Source organism: Dipodascopsis tothii (assembly GCF_038497935.1).
Source record: "Dipodascopsis tothii strain CBS 759.85 unplaced genomic scaffold V1510scaffold_37, whole genome shotgun sequence".
NCBI classification, from domain to species: Eukaryota; Fungi; Ascomycota; class Lipomycetes; order Lipomycetales; family Lipomycetaceae; genus Neoaidaea; species Neoaidaea tothii.
In genome coordinates, this window is record NW_027118021.1 from 38,475 (window position 1) to 55,021 (window position 16,547).

The 16,547-nt window shown below is 71.0% G+C and overlaps 10 protein-coding genes across 10 annotated transcripts; 5 read left to right on the forward strand and 5 right to left on the reverse strand.

Moving 5' to 3' along the window:
* Positions 1 to 162: 162 nt before the first annotated feature.
* Positions 163 to 1,125, forward strand: V1510DRAFT_350997 (protein phosphatase; the record flags this gene model as incomplete). Its single annotated transcript, XM_066930861.1, has 1 exon — positions 163 to 1,125. A coding segment is annotated over one exon (963 nt), but the record flags the coding sequence as incomplete, so codon positions are not given.
* V1510DRAFT_422532 (Sodium/calcium exchanger protein-domain-containing protein) lies at positions 1,105 to 2,345 on the reverse strand. Its single transcript, XM_066934801.1, has one exon. It carries the CDS (start codon positions 2,337 to 2,339, stop codon positions 1,134 to 1,136), a length of 1,206 nt encoding a protein of 401 aa, XP_066786955.1. The 5' UTR covers positions 2,340 to 2,345; the 3' UTR covers positions 1,105 to 1,133.
* A 1,186-nt stretch (positions 2,346 to 3,531) lies between these two features.
* On the reverse strand, positions 3,532 to 5,243 carry V1510DRAFT_404874 (autophagy-related protein 13-domain-containing protein; the record flags this gene model as incomplete). Its single annotated transcript, XM_066932291.1, has 2 exons — positions 3,532 to 5,100; positions 5,130 to 5,243. 2 exons carry the CDS (start codon positions 5,241 to 5,243, stop codon positions 3,532 to 3,534), a joined length of 1,683 nt encoding a protein of 560 aa, XP_066786956.1.
* A 169-nt stretch (positions 5,244 to 5,412) lies between these two features.
* On the forward strand, positions 5,413 to 8,330 carry V1510DRAFT_446304 (uncharacterized protein; the record flags this gene model as incomplete). Its single annotated transcript, XM_066935723.1, has 2 exons — positions 5,413 to 5,512; positions 5,727 to 8,330. 2 exons carry the CDS (start codon positions 5,413 to 5,415, stop codon positions 8,273 to 8,275), a joined length of 2,649 nt encoding a protein of 882 aa, XP_066786957.1. The 3' UTR covers positions 8,276 to 8,330.
* Positions 8,331 to 8,741: 411 nt separating this feature from the next.
* V1510DRAFT_422541 (60S ribosomal protein uL29) lies at positions 8,742 to 9,469 on the reverse strand. The gene is made up of 2 exons (XM_066934802.1): positions 9,353 to 9,469; positions 8,742 to 9,209 (listed from the first exon to the last, which is right to left on the reverse strand). The coding sequence occupies exons 1-2, from the start codon at positions 9,353 to 9,355 to the stop codon at positions 8,835 to 8,837; spliced, it is 378 nt and encodes a 125-aa protein (XP_066786958.1). The 5' UTR covers positions 9,356 to 9,469; the 3' UTR covers positions 8,742 to 8,834.
* A 136-nt stretch (positions 9,470 to 9,605) lies between these two features.
* On the forward strand, positions 9,606 to 10,435 carry V1510DRAFT_422542 (snare region anchored in the vesicle membrane C-terminus-domain-containing protein). The gene is made up of 2 exons (XM_066934803.1): positions 9,606 to 9,822; positions 9,855 to 10,435. The coding sequence occupies exons 1-2, from the start codon at positions 9,646 to 9,648 to the stop codon at positions 10,371 to 10,373; spliced, it is 696 nt and encodes a 231-aa protein (XP_066786959.1). The 5' UTR covers positions 9,606 to 9,645; the 3' UTR covers positions 10,374 to 10,435.
* Positions 10,315 to 11,635, reverse strand: V1510DRAFT_382810 (ATP10 protein-domain-containing protein). The gene is made up of 2 exons (XM_066931663.1): positions 11,011 to 11,635; positions 10,315 to 10,979 (listed from the first exon to the last, which is right to left on the reverse strand). The coding sequence occupies exons 1-2, from the start codon at positions 11,319 to 11,321 to the stop codon at positions 10,379 to 10,381; spliced, it is 912 nt and encodes a 303-aa protein (XP_066786960.1). The 5' UTR covers positions 11,322 to 11,635; the 3' UTR covers positions 10,315 to 10,378.
* On the forward strand, positions 11,448 to 12,040 carry V1510DRAFT_404879 (uncharacterized protein; the record flags this gene model as incomplete). The annotated part of the gene is made up of 3 exons (XM_066932292.1): positions 11,448 to 11,452; positions 11,483 to 11,583; positions 11,619 to 12,040. The coding sequence occupies 3 exons, from the start codon at positions 11,448 to 11,450 to the stop codon at positions 12,038 to 12,040; spliced, it is 528 nt and encodes a 175-aa protein (XP_066786961.1).
* Positions 12,041 to 12,475: 435 nt separating this feature from the next.
* V1510DRAFT_422546 (uncharacterized protein) lies at positions 12,476 to 13,455 on the forward strand. Its single transcript, XM_066934804.1, has one exon. It carries the CDS (start codon positions 12,489 to 12,491, stop codon positions 13,113 to 13,115), a length of 627 nt encoding a protein of 208 aa, XP_066786962.1. The 5' UTR covers positions 12,476 to 12,488; the 3' UTR covers positions 13,116 to 13,455.
* Positions 13,415 to 15,892, reverse strand: V1510DRAFT_382819 (outer membrane protein Iml2/Tetratricopeptide repeat protein 39). The gene is made up of 5 exons (XM_066931664.1): positions 15,750 to 15,892; positions 15,406 to 15,555; positions 15,280 to 15,374; positions 14,989 to 15,242; positions 13,415 to 14,957 (listed from the first exon to the last, which is right to left on the reverse strand). The coding sequence occupies exons 2-5, from the start codon at positions 15,485 to 15,487 to the stop codon at positions 13,436 to 13,438; spliced, it is 1,953 nt and encodes a 650-aa protein (XP_066786963.1). The 5' UTR covers positions 15,488 to 15,555; positions 15,750 to 15,892; the 3' UTR covers positions 13,415 to 13,435.
* Between the last annotated feature and the right edge of the window lie 655 nt (positions 15,893 to 16,547).

Below are 16,547 nucleotides of genomic sequence, written 5' to 3' on the forward strand. Positions count from 1 at the left end.
GTCCGTGGACGCACCCCCACGTTCGCCGCTGGACGCACACCAAAGCCGGTCTCCAGCAGGGCGCCAACGTAGGCGCTTGCCGAGCCGCACAGCGTGCGGCGCGCACGTGACCACGACCTCTTAACCCGCGTGCGCCCTGACCGCACCCCAATGGCCCTGTCCAAGCAAATCAACGAGCCGCCGGACGTCGACCGGTTTCGGCGTTCGCCGGCGTACGCCCAGATCGTCGAATGGGTGCAGGGTCTCGCCAACGCCGTGCGCGCCGACGCGGCCCAGGAGCTGCGACCGCTGGCGGCGCGGCCGGCCAGTCTCGACGGCGACGACGCCCTCTCGCGGCGGGTGGCCGGGATCTGCGCGGCGCTGGGCGCGCTGGGCGAGCAGACCGCGGCGATCGCGCCGTCCGGCGGCCCGCGGCGATTCGGCGACCCCGCGTTCCGTACGTGGGGAGCCGAGCTGGTGGCGCGCGCGCCGGCGCTGGTCGACGCCATCTACGTCGGCGAGGCCGGTCCCCCGGCCGAGGCGCGGGCCGAGCTGGCCGGGTATCTGGCACAGTCGTTCGGGTCGTTTGCGCGGCTCGACTACGGCACCGGCCACGAGCTCTCGTTCCTCGTCTTCTTTGGGCTGGCAACCGGCAGCGGCGGCGAGACGTGGCCGGCCGGCGCCGAGGTGCGGTACGCGTGGCACACGTACACCGAGACCGTGCGCGGGCTCGTCCGGCGGTACAGCCTCGAGCCGGCCGGGTCGCATGGCGTGTGGGGCCTGGACGACCACTTCCACCTGGTGTACCTCTTTGGCGCGGCCGAGGTGGCCGGCTGGGTGGCCAGCGGGCGCGGCCCCGGCGTCGGCGCCGAGGTGGACGCCGGCGGCGTGCCCAAACCGGGGGCCGTGCTGGTGCCGGCCACGGCGGACGCGCTGGCCGCGCAGTCGCTGTACTTTGGCGCGATCGCGTTCGTGCGCGAGGTCAAGCGCGGGCCGTTCTACGAGCACTCGCCGGTGCTGTACGACATCACGGCCGTGCCGAGCTGGACCAAGATCTGCACCGGGCTCGTGCGCATGTACGTGGCCGAGGTGCTCGGCAAGTTCCCGGTGGTGCAGCACCTCGAGTTCGGGACGTTGCTGGTGTATTCAATAAACTAGTCCTGCGGGTAGAAGAAGAAGGCGATGGCGATGATGAGGTACGTGCCCAGCAGCATGGCGCCTTCAAGCCAGTTGGAGATGCCGTCCTGGATCTGGGCGTTGGTGATGAAGACCGAGACAAAGAGCACGGCGGTCTCGAACGTCGAGAAGTAGAGCGACATGGGCTGGTCGATGATCCAGCCCAGGACGACGAGGAAGGGCGTGAGGAAGAGCGCGATCTGCATGGACGAGCCGAGGGCGACGCCGATGGCGAGCTCCATCTTGTTCTTCATGGCCACGACGACGGCGGTGACGTGCTCGGCGGCGTTGCCGACGATCGGGATCAGCACGATGCCGATGAACGTCTTGGACATGCCGGTCGAGGCCACGATGTCGTCGATCGAGTCGACCAGGTAGTCGGCGCAGACCGAGACGACGACGGTCACGATCGTGAGCATGATCAGCGCGGACGCGACCGACATGGGGCCCTCGCGCGGGCCGGTGGGCTCGTCGTCGAGGACGATGTCGTCGGCCGCGAGCTCCTCCTCGACGGCCTCAAACAGCCGGGCGTGCGTCTTGAGCTGGAAGACCAGGTAGAGCACGTAGATCACGAGCAGGACGACCGCGGTGCCGCGCGACACGGCCAGGATCCGCCGGGTGTCCTCGTGCGACGACTCGGTGCCGTCGCGGAGCATGGACTGGAACGCGGCCGGGATGAGCAGCGACGCCGTGGCCAGCGCCATCAGCGACGACATGGTCTGCGCGACGATGTTGGAGAAGTGCTGCTCCTCGTAGTAGATGCCGCCGCAGAGGAAGCAGCAGCCGAGCACGAGCAGGATGTTGCTCAGGATCGAGCCCAGCATCGACGCCTGCACGATCCGGATCTCGCCCTTGGCCAGCGCGACGATCGACACAATCAGCTCGACCGCGTTGCCGAACGTGGCGTTCAGCAGCCCGCCGAGCGTCTGGCCGACGTGCTTGGCCAGCTCCTCCGTGACCTCGCCGAGCAGCGCGGCCAGCGGCACGATTGCGAGGAAGTTGGCGATGAAGACCAGCAGCGACGGCGCGTGCAGCACGCCGGCGCCGATCCCGAGGGGGACGAACACCAGCAGCGCGTTGACATACGATCCCGTCAGCAGGTGCTTGCCGGCCTTGAGGAAGCTGGGGGTGGCCACGGGGGCGCGCGGCTCTTGCGCGAGCATGGGCGCGGCGTCGGACGGCATAATGGGTGCGGGGAGCGATGCCGCCTCCCGAGGGTCCCGACGGCTTTTATAGTCGCCGATCGCAGCGCCCACGCCGGCGCCGCTGGCCACGCCGGGTCGCCGGCGCGGCCGGCACCGCCCGGCGCCGCCCGACGCCAGCCGGCGCCGCGGCGACGCGGCCGCCGCTGCCGCGGTGCCGCCGCGGCGCCGCGCCCGCGGCGCCGGCAGCCGCCCGGTCTCTACGCGCGGCCGGCGGCCTGGCCGTCTGCGGCGGCGGCCAGGCCTGCACCCGTCGCTAGCTCAGTCCGGCGGCACGGCCAGCCTGTTTGCGCCTCTAGCCGGTCGAGTTAGCCGCGTATAGTCTTTGTTGCGCCGTCCACGCGGCCAAGGCCCCAGCGCCCTAGTTCGTGGCTGTGCACCGTTCCTATAGCGCCCGGCCCACACGTGTGCGGCCGCCACCCAATTTCGCCGTCGTTGTCGGCGCGTCGGACGAGGCCCTTTGCGGCCGCGGTCTAGGGCCTGCCGGGGGCCGCCACGCTCAGCCACTCAGCCGCTGCGCGGATCGCCCGAGCCGCACGGCGCCTGCGGCTAGGCCAGGGGGACGCATCGCCTCCCAATGCAGTTGCCCGATCCGGCCACAGCGCTAAGCTATAGCCAAGAGGGCACAGCGAGAACACGCCATCGCCAGCGAATCACCACGGGAGCGGCCTGACGTACGCACCCCGCACGTGACTGTGCGCCCGTTGCCCGGGCAACCCTAGCGCGGCGCGCGACTCGTCTGTAGCGGCGCGGGGTGCAGCGCGCGGCAGGGTCCGCTGGCGGGAGGACGCGGGGAGCGCGGCGGGCGCCGGGGCGTGCCGGCTGGCGGTGGCACGGCCGGGCGCCTGCCGCGCGGCGCGTGCTGCGTGCGACCGGGCGCAGGCAGGCGCCTGGCGGGAGCGGCGCTGAGACGGGGCCGGCCGGCGCGCTGCAGAGGCGCGCCGCACGGCGTGCGGCGCGCGCGCCTGTCCGCGGCGCGACCCGTCCCGGCACCCCGGCGCCCGCCCGCGACCCGCCCGCGACCCGCCGGCGACCCGCCGGCGCTCCGGCCGCCCGGAGTCGCACAGAGCAAGCGGCGCGGCTATATGCACGCTTCCGACGTTACACAAGCACGCAGCCGCAGCGCGCGCGGCGCAGGAGGAACCAGTGTATAACCAATAAACATGCATGCGCGTCAGCGCTGGGAGACCATGTCGCTCATCGCAAACAGCAGCTCGTCCTCGGCCTTGTCCACGGAGGCCGCGCGCGCGTCCGCGTCGTCGTGGTCCGCGTCCGGGGCCGGCGTCGGCGAGCGGTCGGGCACGTCGCGCAGGCGCGACGAGCGGCGGCGGCCGGCGGACGCCGAGGACGAGGCCGAGCCCGTGGAGGGCGCGCGGCCGCGCAGGACCAGCGAGTCCGAGAGCGCGGCGTGCTCGTCGCGCAGGTCGTGGAAGCGCTTGAGCGGGCCGCCCAGGGCGTCGAGCGCGGCGACCGAGGTGCCGGCGCGCGGGCCCTTGAACGTCGTCAGCAGCTTGGAGTCGAGCATCTTGACAAAGTCGCCGAGCGCGTCGTCGTCGTCGTCGTCGGCGATGGCGTCGTCGTGCTCCGGCAGGGACGCGGAGGGCGTGCGCGGGAAGCCGCGCGGCCCGAAGGACGACGAGAAGCGGCGGCGCGCCGGCGCCGGGTCCGCGTCCGGCGGCGGCGGGTCGGCCGTGAACGACACGCGGCGGCGGCGGTACGTGATGCCGGACGCGGACGAGGCCGAGCCCGGCGAGCCGGCCACGGAGCCGCCGGACGAGGCCGACGCCGGCTTGAACGGCGCAAACGGCACCGCGGGCGGCCCCGTGGCCGTGCGGTGCATGGTCAGCGACGACATCGAGTACGTCGGGGAGACCGACGGCGACGCGTACGAGCGCGCCGACGCCGACAGCGCGTCCGGCGCCGTGAACGACGCCGGGCGGTGGCGCGGCGAGCCCGAGCCGGCCGGCGGCCCCGGCGACGCCGGCGCGTGCTCGTCCAGGTGCAGGAACTGCATGCTCAGGATCGACTCCGAGTCGTCCACGCGGAAGTCCGCGTTCGGCCGGAACATGACCGACACCGTCAGCCGGCCGGCCGGGGTCTCGATCGGCGTGAACGCGTGCCGCGCCGGCGTCTCGCGCGCGCCGAGCGGCGTCGACAGCCCCACGCGGCCCCGCCCGGCCCGCGGCACCGTCTGGTCGGTGCACACGCGGCACGCCACCCGCAGCGCGCTCGGGTTGAGCTTGCCCTTGCCGAGCTTGCGCCGGAACCGCCACGCCGGCATCAGCCGGACGTACGCGTACAGCGCGCGGAAGAACACCACCGCCTGCTTGTAGACCACGGCCACGTCCACGTCCGCCCGCTCGCCGTCCAGCGCGACCGCCCACCGCTCGAGCACGATCTCGGGGTGCGCGGCCGCCGCGCCGGCCGCCCGCCGCCGCAGCTCGTCCTCGCGCTCGCCCGCGACCACCGTCCGCCGCCGGCCCGAGCCCTCGACCAGCACCAGGATCTGGTTCGCCGTCAGGTCGCGCGTGTCCAGCACCACCTCCAGCACCAGCGGCGGCGGCCGCGCCGCCTCCACGTCCGCCGTCTTCCACGGCCGCAGCTCGTCCCGGAACGCGTCCGTCTCGTCCAGCTCGAGGTTGAACCACCGGTTCGTCTTGCGCGCCCCGCCCCCGCGCACGTACACGGGCTCCACCGCCGTCCGCGCCTGGATCACCACCTGCGCGGCCTTGGCGTAGAAGTTCTGCGTCAGCGCGCCCCGCGGCCCCGTACCTGCACGATCTGGCTGAGCCGGCCGGCCCGGTCGCGCCCGTCGCGCCCGTCGCGCCCGTCGCGTCCGCGCCCGTCCCCGCCGTAGTGCGCCGGCGGCGACGGCGAGTGCTGCATCCGCTCAGTCGGCTGGCCGGCCTGCGGCGCCTGTGCTGCGGCGCTGCCGCCGTGTGCTTGAGATCTGCGCCCGTGGGCTGCCGTCAGCCTGCCCGCCCGTCTGCCTACCGTCCGAAGCGGCTTCTGCGGCGATCGTCTCGATCGCGATGGCCGGTTGGCGTGGGGTGGAATGGCGCTGCTTGATAGACAACGCGGACAGCACGCTGCTGCAGACACCACCCCAACTGCCAACACCGCAGCTTCACGCGGCCACGATGAGGACATCCAGCGTGCGCGCGGCACGGACGGCGCACGGCTGCGGGCGCACGGCTGGGCGCGGCGGGCCCGCTGCGGGCGCGGCGGGCGCGGCGCGGCTGCGGCTGCAGAATTTTCGCGGGCTGGCGACGGCGCCGCCGCCGCCGGCCGCGCTGCCGCCGCCGGCGGCGCTGGCCGCCAAGTGGACGGCGCGGTGGGCGGCCCAGCGGGCGGCCGGCGATGGCGGAGCCGCCGGCGGCGCTGGATGGGCGGCCGGCGGCGCTGCCGGCGCTGCCGGCGCTGCCGGCACCGACCGGCCGTTCTACATGCTCTCAATGTTCCCGTACCCCTCCGGCGTGCTGCACATGGGCCATGTGCGCGTCTACACGATCTCGGACACGCTCGCGCGGTTCCGGCGGATGCAGGGCCGCCGCGTGGTGCACCCTATGGGCTGGGACGCGTTCGGGCTGCCGGCGGAGAACGCGGCGATCGAGCGCGGGGTCGAGGCCGGCGACTGGACGCGGGCCAACATCGGCCGCATGAAGGAGCAGATGGCGGCCATGCTCGTCGACTTTGACTGGCACCGCGAGGTGGCCACGTGCGAGCCCGAGTACTACCGGTGGACGCAGGCCCTGATCCTGCGGCTTTTCCGGGCCGGCTACGTGTACCGGGCCGAGGCGCCGGTCAACTGGGACCCGGTCGAGCAGACCGTGCTGGCGAACGAGCAGGTCGACGCGCAGGGCCGGTCGTGGCGGTCGGGCGCGCTGGTGGAGACGCGGCTGCTGCGCCAGTGGTTTGTCAAAGTCACGGCCCTGGCCGACGACCTCGACCGCGACCTGGACCTGCTCGACCGGTGGCCGGCGAGCGTCAAGACCATGCAGCGCAACTGGATCGGCCGCTCGGAGGGCGCGGAGGTGCGCTTCGGCGGCCCGGACGCCATCGCCGTCTTCACCACCCGGCCCGAGACGGTGGGCGGCGTGCAGTTCGTGGCCGTGGCCGCCTCGCACCCGGCCGCGGTGGCCGCGGCCGCGGCGGACCCCGCGGTGGCTGCGTTCTGCGCAGCGTGCGCGGACCTGCCGGCGGACTCGCGCGCGGGCTGCCGGCTGCCAACCGACGCCGTGCACCCGCTCTCGGGCGAGCCGGTGCCGGTCTTTGTGGCGCCGTACGTGCTCGACACGTACGGCCACGGCGCGGTCATGGGCGTGCCGGCCCACGACGAGCGCGACTTTGGCTTCTGGGCGGCCAACATGCCCGGCGCGCCGCTGCGGCCGGTCATCGACGCCGCCGCGTACCCGTACTGCGGCACGGCCGGGACCATGGCTGCGGCGGCCGGCGCGCTGGCCGGGCTGCCGGTCGCCGACGCGCGCCCGGCCGCCGTCGCCGCGCTCGCCGCCGCCGGCGCCGGCGCCGGCACGACCTCGTACCGGCTGCGCGACTGGCTGATCTCGCGCCAGCGGTACTGGGGCGCGCCCATGCCGTTTGTGCACTGCGACTCGTGCGGCGTGCAGCCTGTGCCGGACGCCGACCTGCCCGTGCGGCTGCCGGACCGCTCCGGCCCGCTCGCCGACAACGCCGAGTGGAAGGCCACGACGTGTCCGTCGTGCCACGGCCCGGCCACGCGCGACACCGACACCATGGACACGTTTGTCGACTCGTCGTGGTACTTTATGCGGTTCACGGACCCGGCCAACACGGCCGAGCCGTTTGCCGCCGCCGCCGCCTCGGCCGCCCTCCCGGTCGACACCTACATCGGCGGCGTCGAGCACGCCATCCTGCACCTGCTGTACGCGCGCTTCTTTGCCAAGGCGCTCGCGCGCGAGGGCCTGTGGTCTGGCGGCGACCTCCGCGGCGAGCCCTTCCGCCGGCTCGTCACCCAGGGCATGGTCCACGGCCGCACGCTCTCGGACCCCGACACCGGCCGGTTTCTGCGCCCGGACGAGCTGGCGCCGAGCCCGACCGAGCCCGGCCAGCAGGTCGTGCGCGCGACCGGCGCCGAGCCGCGCGTGTCGTTCGAGAAGATGAGCAAGTCCAAGTACAACGGCGTGGACCCGCTCGATCTGATCGCGCGCTACGGCGCCGACTGCGTCCGCGCGCACGTGCTCTTTGCGGCCCCGGTCACGGACGTGCTGGAGTGGGACGACGCCAAGATTGTGGGCATCGAGCGCTGGCTGGCGCGGTTCTGGCGGGCGGTGACTGCGGCCGCCGCCGACGCGGGCGCGGCCACCGAGCTGCCGGCGCCGGCCGAGCTGTCGGCCGCCGACCGCGCGCTGCTGCTGCTGGCCAACGACACCGTGCGCCGCACGACGGCGGCCCTGGCCGACACCTACACGCTCAACACGACTGTGTCGGACCTGATCAAGCTGACGAACGCGCTGGCGGCCGCCCATGACGCGGCCCCGGCTGTCCGCTTCGCTGCGGCCGCCACGCTCACCAAGCTGGCCGCCCCGCTCGTGCCCTCGTTTGCGTCCGAGTGCTGGGAACGGCTGGAGCTCGCGCGCAACGTGCCCGAGCCCTCGTCCGTTTTTGCGCCGGGCTCGTGGCCGCTTGCCGTGGACGACTCTGCCCTGCGCCCGGCGCCCACCGATGTCGAGACCTACGCCGTGGTCATCAACGGCCGCGAGCGGTTCACGGTGGACCTGACTCCGGCCGATCTGGCCAACAACCGCGACGCCGTGCTGGCTGCCATCCAAGACTCGCCCGACGGCCGTCTGTGGCTGCAGGAACGCGCTGCCGGCAAGACGGTGCGCCGCGTGATCACGCCTGCGGGCAAGCGGCTCATCAGCTTTGTCATGGGCTAGCTGTATATAGACTGTATAGACTGTACATACAATTTTGAACATGTTCTGCCGGGGAGTGTCCGGCGGTGGCTGCGTCGAAGGGCGGCCTCGGGTTGTGAGCCGCACGTAGTGCGGCTCAACTCAGCCGCAGGCAGCCACCCTCGACGTAGTCGCCGCCGGAGGCCCATGCGCCGGCCGCTGCCGACTGCCCTTCGAACGGCAGGACTGCAGGTAGTGCGGCTCGTGAGATCACACAGTCCGCCTGGAGCGCAACCGTTCTCGAGAATCCGCTGCGGAGAGCACCAGACACGCCCAATTCTACGTCACCGGCCGTGACACAGCCAGCAATGATTCGTGCTCTTCTACGCCAGCCGCACGTCGGCGGTACCACGAGTTGTCGGCACCCGGCAGCACCACCATGCGTCGTCGCAGCACCGGCGGTACCATCGTGCGTCGTCCCCTCCGGCGGTCGGTCATCTACAGCGGTACTCAGCGCATCAGTGTAACTTTTATTAAGACATGTACATGAGTTTTATACACTATCCATCTAAGCCTAGTCGGTCAGCACAGCCGCGCGCAATCAACATACCTTCAGCGAGTACTTGCGCTGGGGGAACGCAATCTGCTTCTTCTTCTGCTTCTCAGTGACCAGCGACTTCTGGCGGGTGGTCAGGGCACGACGCAGCGAGCGGGTCTTCTTGACACGCAGGTCCAGGGGCAGGTACTTCTTGTTCTTGTAGAAGAGGCGGAGCTGCGAGCGCTGGCTCTGGTTGATGACGGTCAGGACACGGGCGATCGACTTGCGGACGTCGTGGGTCTTCTTGGTCGCGGCCGAGGGGTTCGAGCTGGTGCTGTTGCGCGCACGCAGACCCGACAGCTCCTGCTTGAGCTCCTCGAGCTGCTTCTCGAGCTCGGCCTTGGACTTCTCACGGAGAGTGTAGGCTTTAACACCGGCCTGGGAGGTCAGCATGATTCGGCAGCGGCGGGCGGGCCGGCGGACGCGGACGGACGGCTGGCGGACGGCCGACGGCAGGGCCGTGCGGACGACTGCGGGCGCCGTGCGAGAGACGCCGGCCGGCGCAGGCTCGTTGTACGTACCATTGTTGCTGATGATGATGATAGTATGAATGGGGAACAGGAGTGCGCAGCCGACTTTTGACAATATTTGTCTGTGGACGTTGGCGGCGGCGGGCGCGTGACTGCTTTCAGTAGGGCTGAGCCCTAAGAATCTGTGGGGTGACGCCGCAACCCGGAATCCACAAATGTCACCCCGCCAATCTCGCCCAGACGGGCTAGCGTCACTCCGCCCCCTTCCACGTCGTCATCTCGGCGGCGACCAGCTCGCAGACGACGTTGACCTCGCGACCCGGAACCACGAGCGACACGCCCAGATGGCCGACTACGCAAGCTCGGCATCGTTCGGGCAGCTGCGCACGCAGGCGCGCGCGCTCGAGGGCCAGACCGAGAGCCTCTTTTTGCAATACTCGGCCGTCGCGCAGGCGCCCGGCGAAACGGCGTCCGAGACCGAGACCCGGCTCGAGCGCGAGCTCGAGACCGTGCTCGAGAAGGTACGTGCGCGCGTGCGCAGCGCTGACCGCAGCGCAGCGAGATCCTGGCCACCATCAACCGGCTGCTCGAGTCCCAGGCAGCGGCCTCGTCCGCGACCAAGCTCCACCATCTGCAGCGGCACCGCGAGATCCTGGTCGAGCACCAGAAAGAGCTGGCGCGGTTGCGCGGCGTGATCGTGCGCGAGCGCGAGCGCGCGTCGCTGCTGTCGACCGTGCGCACCGACATCTACTCGTACCGGGTCCAGAGCGAGGGCCCGACCCAGGTCGACGCGCGCCGCGAGGCCGAGTACATGCTCAACGAGCGGTCGCGGATCGACCAGTCCAACAGCGTCGTGGACGGCATCCTGGCCCAGGCCTACGCCACGCGCGAGGAGTTCGGCCGCCAGCGCGCCATGCTGGCCAGCGTGCAGCAGCGCATCACCGCCTCGGCCTCGCGCATGCCCGGCATCAACACGATCATCACCAAGATCAACACGCGCAAGAAGCGCGACAGCCTGATCATCGCCTCCCTGGTCTCGCTGTGCGTGCTGTTTCTATTGTTTGTGCGGTAGCATCACTACATGGTTGCGCGCCGCCGTTCCTTGACGAGCCCGCGCACCGCCTTCCACATCCACTCGCGCTCGGGGCCGATGGCCGCGCCGCACGCGGCCCACCGCACGCGGCAGTCGCGGTCGACCACGTAGATGTACCCGGTGTACTTGTTGCCGATGCCGAGCGCCCGCCGGAGATCGGCCGAGACGCCGGCGCGGACGATGAAGTAGCGGCTGTGCCGGGCCGGGCCGAACGTGCGCCGCAGGTTGCCCTCGAACAGCCGGACGAGCCCGTCCTTGATGGCCGACTCGGGCATGTTGATGTCGACGATCTGGTAGCCGCCGTCGGCGGGCTCGTCGCCGACCGCCGCGGCCTCGCTCTCGAAGTACGACGCCGCCTGCGCGCCGCCGGAGACCGACGTGTACACGCGCACGATCGAGACCTTGCCGCGCAGCACGTCCGTCGTGCCCGACGGCTTCGACGACGCCAGCGTGCGCCCGAAGAAGTTGGGCATGTACAGCGCACGGTCTGCGCGGAAGTAGCTCGGCGGGCCGACCCAGTCCTTGCCGAGGTTGGCCCGGTACTTGTAGATCTCGTCGAAGTGCGACTTGGAGAACTCCTCGAGCCTGGCGTCAGCGCCGCCGCGGCCGGACTTACATCTGTTTGCGCCGCTCGAGGTGCTTGCCGTAGTCGGTGAAGTCGCGCTTCTTCTCCTCCTCGGTGCGCGTGTCGCGGCCGGTGTTGTCCGTGGCCGCGGGCGCGTGGTTCGATCCGAGCGGCCGGAGCAGGAACTTGGACGCCAGGCCGTCGTCGGCCGCGGCCGAGTAGAGCCGCCGGCCGGCCGCGCCCGCCGAGGCCGTCGCGGCCGTCGCCCAGGCCGCTGGGCAGCCCGCCCGCGCCGCCGGCGCACCCGCCCGCCGGACTGCCGCGCCCGCCGCGCCCGCCATGCCTGTCCAGACGCCTGCCATTGCTGCTGGTGTGTGCTGTCGAGTGCGTGGGTGGCTCGGTTTTGCCGTGTGCGCGTCTCGCAGCGTTTTCAATTCCCGTCCGTAAGCATATAGCCGCAGCCCACCGCCAGTTGCCGCACCGCCGCCATGAGGTACGTTGGTCGCCAGCCGGGCTGACGCAGTTCTGTGCGCGAGATCGAGCGGCTCAACGAGAAGGAGCTCGAGGCCGGCGTGTCCGAGGGCGGATCGTGGCACGCCGACTACAAGGACTCGGCCTACATCTGTAAGTGTGCCGCTTTTGCGCGCCCGCTGACGCAGTCATCGGCTCGCTGCCGTTCAACCTGACCGAGGGCGACATCCTGGCGATCTTCTCGCAGTACGGCAACCCGGTCCACGTGAAGCTGGTGCGGGACCGCGACACGGGCAAATCGCGCGGGTTTGCGTACCTCAAGTACGAGGACCAGCGGTCGACCGTGCTGGCGGTGGACAACCTGAACGGGACGTCGGTGCTGGGGCGCACGCTGCGCGTGGACCACACGTTCTACAAGAACCGCGAGGACGAGACGCTGGACGACGAGATGGCGTTCAACCGGCGCGAGGACGAGACGCTGCGGGAGCGGCGCGACCGGCACGAGCGGCGCGACAGCCGCGGCGGACGGGACGACCGGCGGGACGACCGGCGCGAGCGGCGGGGCGACGGCCGCGAGTGGCGGGGCGACGGCCGCGAGCGCCGGCGCTGATGTACATAGACCATATAGCCGCCATACAGCCGCCATATAGCCGCTGCGCCCGCACCATGTAGCCGCTGGGCGTTGGGTGACGACCCCCGCACATCGTGATAGTACCCAACCCGCGTTTGCAGGCCGACGACCCGACGACCCCGCCGAGACAGCAGACCGGGACATCGGCAGGATGCGGCAAGACTTGATCGACTCGGCCGTCGTGTTTCTGACAGACACGCAGGCGCAGCAGTCGCCGCTGTCGGAGCGGCTGCAGTTCCTGGAAGCCAAGGGCCTGACGGACGCCGAGATCGCGGCCGCACTCGACCGCGCACGCGCGGCCGGGCCGGCGCCGGCCGCGGGCGGCCCGGACCCGGCCGCGGCAGCTGGGCCGCCGGTGCCGGCGCGCGCGGGCATGTTCTACGGGCGGCCGCCGCCGGCGGAACGCACCTGGACGGCGTACTTTGGCATGGCGGCGGCGTCGGCCGGCGTGGCCTACGCGGTCTACGCGGTCGCGCGCAAGTACGTCGTGCCGCTGATCGTGCCGCCGGCAGGACCGCAGTTCGACGCCGACCGGGCCGCGCTCGAGGCCGAGTTTGACCGGGTGGCGGCGCTGGTCGAGCAGGTCCGGACGGATGCGGCCGAGGCCCGCGCATCCGAGCAGCGCCGGGCGGCGGCCGTGGACGCGGCCGTGGGCGACCTGGCCGCGGTCACGGCCGAGCTGCGGTCGCGGCTCGAGCACCGCGACGCCGACCTGCAGGCCGTGCGCGGCGACGTGGACGAGCTGCGGGTGTCGCTGCCGCGCTGGCTCGAAAAGGCCGGCTCGCTCCAGACGGACGCGCTGACCGAGATCCAGAACGAGGTGGCGTCGCTGCGGCAGCTGATGGTCAGCCGGCTGCGCGCGGCGGGCGCACAGCCGGACGAGGGCGATCGCGCGGCGTCGCCGGGGCCGCGGCCGCCGTTTGCGTCGACGTCGACGTTCCGGGTGCCGAACCGGCCGGGCTCGCGCGTGAGCATCCCGGCGTGGCAGCTGGCGGCGACGGCGCGGACGGAGGACGCGCGGCCGGCGACGGAGACCGAGGCGGGCCCGGCGTGACGCGACGACGGCGCGGCTATATGCGGCTATATGCGTGCGGTGCGGCTACATGGCGGCAATATGAGTTCACTTGGCGGCTATATGGCGGCGATATGCTGCCCCGGCGGCTACGTGGCGGCAGCGTGCCCGCCGTCCGGCGGCAATATGGCCCCGCCGGCGGCAATATGGCCACCACCGGCGGCTTTATGGGGGCCTCCGCCGTTCTCCAGCGGCTGTGTGGCGGCAATACGGCCACACCGGCGGCTACATGACAGCAGTCTGCGGCTATCCAACCGCCTCCAGCGGCTACACGTCCCCTCCACGCACCCAACGCCAATACATTACTGCTTCAGCGCCTCGAGTCCAGCCTGGATCTTCAATCCCACCCGCGTGTCCAGGTCGTAGCCGTGGCCGTAGTGTGCCGCCTTCTGCAGCTGGTCTCGCGTGAAGTCGACGCTCTTGCCCGACGTCCGTACCCACTCGAAGATGCCGCGCTCGTAGAGCGCGCACGGCGGGATCCAGTCCTCCATGTGCGAGCCGCGCACGTCGTGGCGCTCGATCGGCATGACCCGCGTCTTGAGCAGGTCAATGCCCTCGTCCACGCGGCCGAGCGACCGCAGCACGATGGCCACCAGCAACGCGCGCGCGCCGACCTCGTCCGTGTCGCGCAGGAACGCGCTCTTGCCGGCCGCAGCCGCAAACGCCGGCGCGGTCTCGTCCAGCAGTGCCGTCGTCGGCTCGTCGCTGTAGTGGAAGTTGAGCTCGCGCAACGACGTCTCGAGCGCGGCCGCCGGCGCCCGGCGGTACCCGTTGGTGAAGTACATGAGCTCGTTCGCCGGCGAGACGCCGGCGCAGTCGGCCAGCGTCGCGCCCTTGCCGGCGGCCACGCGCGCCTGCCACTTGGCCACCTTGCGCTGCAGATACGTCTCGAGCGGCATGGCGCGCGCCAGGAACCGCTTCTTGTTGATGAGCGTCGGCGCGCGCGCCAGCAGCTCGTTCGCCCGCGCCTTGTGCTTCTTGGCCTCGTCGACCGCGTCCGGCCGCTCGCGCACGGCCGTCCGGTACAGCTCGAGATGGCACACGCCGGCGTAGTATGTGTAGAGCGCAAACGACCAGGTGTTGATGTCGTTGAGCTTCACAAACAGCTCGGCCGCCTCGGCGAAGCGGTGCAGGTCCAACGACAGCATCGCGCGCTCAAACACGATCAGCGCCTCGATCTGGCGCATCTGCGTGCGCCGCGGCTCCTCCAGGATCGCCAGCGCGCCCTCGAGGTCGCGGCCCATGGCAATCACGCGCGCGCGCTGGAGCGCCCACAGCGCGTTGGTCGGGTACTTCGCTTCGTACTCGGCCAGCACGCGTAGGCACCGCTCGCGCGGCAGCTCCTGGCCGGCCACGACGACCTCGTTGGCCTGGCCGGGGCCCGTGAAGTACATCAGCAGGCCCAGCACCGCCACGCAGCCGTGGATGTTCATCACCGTCGTGGCCTCCCACAGCATCTCGATGCTGGCTTCCTTGTTGCCGCGGAACCCGACAATCGACAGCACCTTGCCGAGCGACGGCGGCACGAGCGTGATCATCAGCTGCAGCATGCCAAAGCACACGTTCACGCCCGACGAGATGTACGACTGGTAGATGGTCTCGCCGTCGCGCGCGGCGAGCGGTGCGTACGCGTGCTCGGCTACCGCCTCGTCCTTCTCGGTGGCCGGCGAGGCCTGGCCGGCAGCAGCTTCGTCCGCCGCGCGGTCTGCGGCCGCGACCTTGTCTGCCAGGGCCGCGTCCGCCGCCGCCGACCGTGCCTTGCCGGGCTCGGCCAGCTGCTGGTGGATGTCCGCCAGGATGTGGTACGCCTTGCGCATCTTGTAGCTGCCGTCAGCGCTGCCGCGCACACACTTACAAGCCGCGGATGCTCGCCACCGCGCTCTCGGTCAAAAACAGGACCACGGCCGACATGAGCGTGGCCTCGGCCAGCGCCACGCCGTACTCCTGCCCGGCCGCGTGCGCCAGGTGCGACCGGTCCATGCGCAGCACGTTCGTGCGGTCCTGCGACGCCAACGACTCGGCCGTCGTGAGCACCTCGGTCGCCTCCTTGATCACGTCCGGCTCAAAGCCGAGCGTGGCCTCGATGAAGATCGACACGCTCCGCGCAAGCTGCCGTCAGCCACGCCCGCACTCGCGCCGCACTTACGTAGGGAAACGTCGACTTCTCCTTGGGCAGCACCGCCTTCAGGCCGACCAGGTCGTCCGCAAAGACGTAGTCCATGGCGTCAATGGCCGCCTTGACTGCCGTCAGCGCGCCCACGCGCCCACTTACGCGCTGCCGCGTCGTCCGTGGACGTCAGCGTCGCCGCGCCGCTGTCCTTCTTGCCAAACAGCCACCCGGCGCCCTTGACCATCGTTGCTAGATCTGTGCGGGCTGAGGGTGTGGTCTCTGAAAAACCTGGGAGGCACTGTGCGGTCGATGCTATCTCCGTCAGCTCCGTTCGCGCCGTGCGCACTGCCCGCACCGATCCCCGCCGGTCGGACCGTACGGACACAGCGGCTGGGCCCACTCCGCGCGGCTGCGGGCGCGTGCACGCGCCATTGCGCCTGCCGGATATCGCGGAAGATGCGGCAGGACGGCTCCTGCAGCCACCACGCAAAGTGTGCGGCTCTTACCTCACTGGCGTATGTGCCGGACTCAGTTCTAGATCTGGGGTCTCTTTGGGCGGCCGTCCGGACGAAGTCGTGCCAATTCGCTCGGTTGTCAGACGAGTCGCGGATGAGAGCGATCTTCACGGGGTGCGGCCAAAATTAGCGGTGTGGCGGTGTGGCGGTGTGGCGGTGGAGGCGGTGGAGGCGGTGGGCGCGGTGGGCGCGGAGCTCGGGGCAGCCGGCGCCGGCACAGCGGCCGACGACGGACCTCCGGCGACGACTACGTCAAAGGTAGCTGACAGCGGGCAGATCTGGCGGTAGGCTGGCCGCGGACTTGCGCGGTCAGCGGGCCGCCGCTGTCGATGTTTGATAGCACTGTGGCGGAGGAGTAGCGCATGTGGCAGTGCGAACAGCCGTGCCTGTCGGCGCTGACGCGGCCGCGGGCGTTAGGGCCGCGGACAAGCCGGGGTGTACAGGGAAGCCTAAGCACTGCGACAGTGAGCCGTGTCCGCTCGAGTCCGTATCCGAGTCCGTGACCTGTGTCCTACCGTGATATGTCTATCATGCTCATTCCGTAGCCTGTGTACATACCAGTCCGCACGCTCCGTGACGTGGTCCGTGAGTCTATAACTTAGTCCGCGCCCATGTCCATGACTTGGTCCACGTCCGAGTCCATGACTTAGCCCGCGCCCCGGTCCATAACCCAGGCCGTAACCGAGTCCATCACTCGGTCCACGCCCGAGTCCGTAACTTGATCACACCGAGTCCATAACTTGGTACACTCCCGAGTCTATAACTCAGTCCATGCCCGAGTCCATAACC

Coding starts and splice junctions, on each gene's coding strand:
- V1510DRAFT_422532 (XM_066934801.1), bottom strand. CDS start 2,339: ATGCCGTCCGACGCCGCGCCCATGCTCGCGCAAGAGCCGCGCGCCCCC.
- V1510DRAFT_422542 (XM_066934803.1), top strand. CDS start 9,646: ATGGCCGACTACGCAAGCTCGGCATCGTTCGGGCAGCTGCGCACGCAG. Junction 9,823..9,854: donor TCGAGACCGTGCTCGAGAAG/GTACGTGCGCGC, acceptor CGCTGACCGCAG/CGCAGCGAGATCCTGGCCAC.
- V1510DRAFT_382810 (XM_066931663.1), bottom strand. CDS start 11,321: ATGGCAGGCGTCTGGACAGGCATGGCGGGCGCGGCGGGCGCGGCAGTC. Junction 10,980..11,010: donor CTCGAGCGGCGCAAACAGAT/GTAAGTCCGGCC, acceptor CGCTGACGCCAG/GCTCGAGGAGTTCTCCAAGT.
- V1510DRAFT_422546 (XM_066934804.1), top strand. CDS start 12,489: ATGGCGGCGGCGTCGGCCGGCGTGGCCTACGCGGTCTACGCGGTCGCG.
- V1510DRAFT_382819 (XM_066931664.1), bottom strand. CDS start 15,487: ATGGTCAAGGGCGCCGGGTGGCTGTTTGGCAAGAAGGACAGCGGCGCG. Junction 15,375..15,405: donor CACGGACGACGCGGCAGCGC/GTAAGTGGGCGC, acceptor CGCTGACGGCAG/TCAAGGCGGCCATTGACGCC. Junction 15,243..15,279: donor AGAAGTCGACGTTTCCCTAC/GTAAGTGCGGCG, acceptor GGCTGACGGCAG/CTTGCGCGGAGCGTGTCGAT.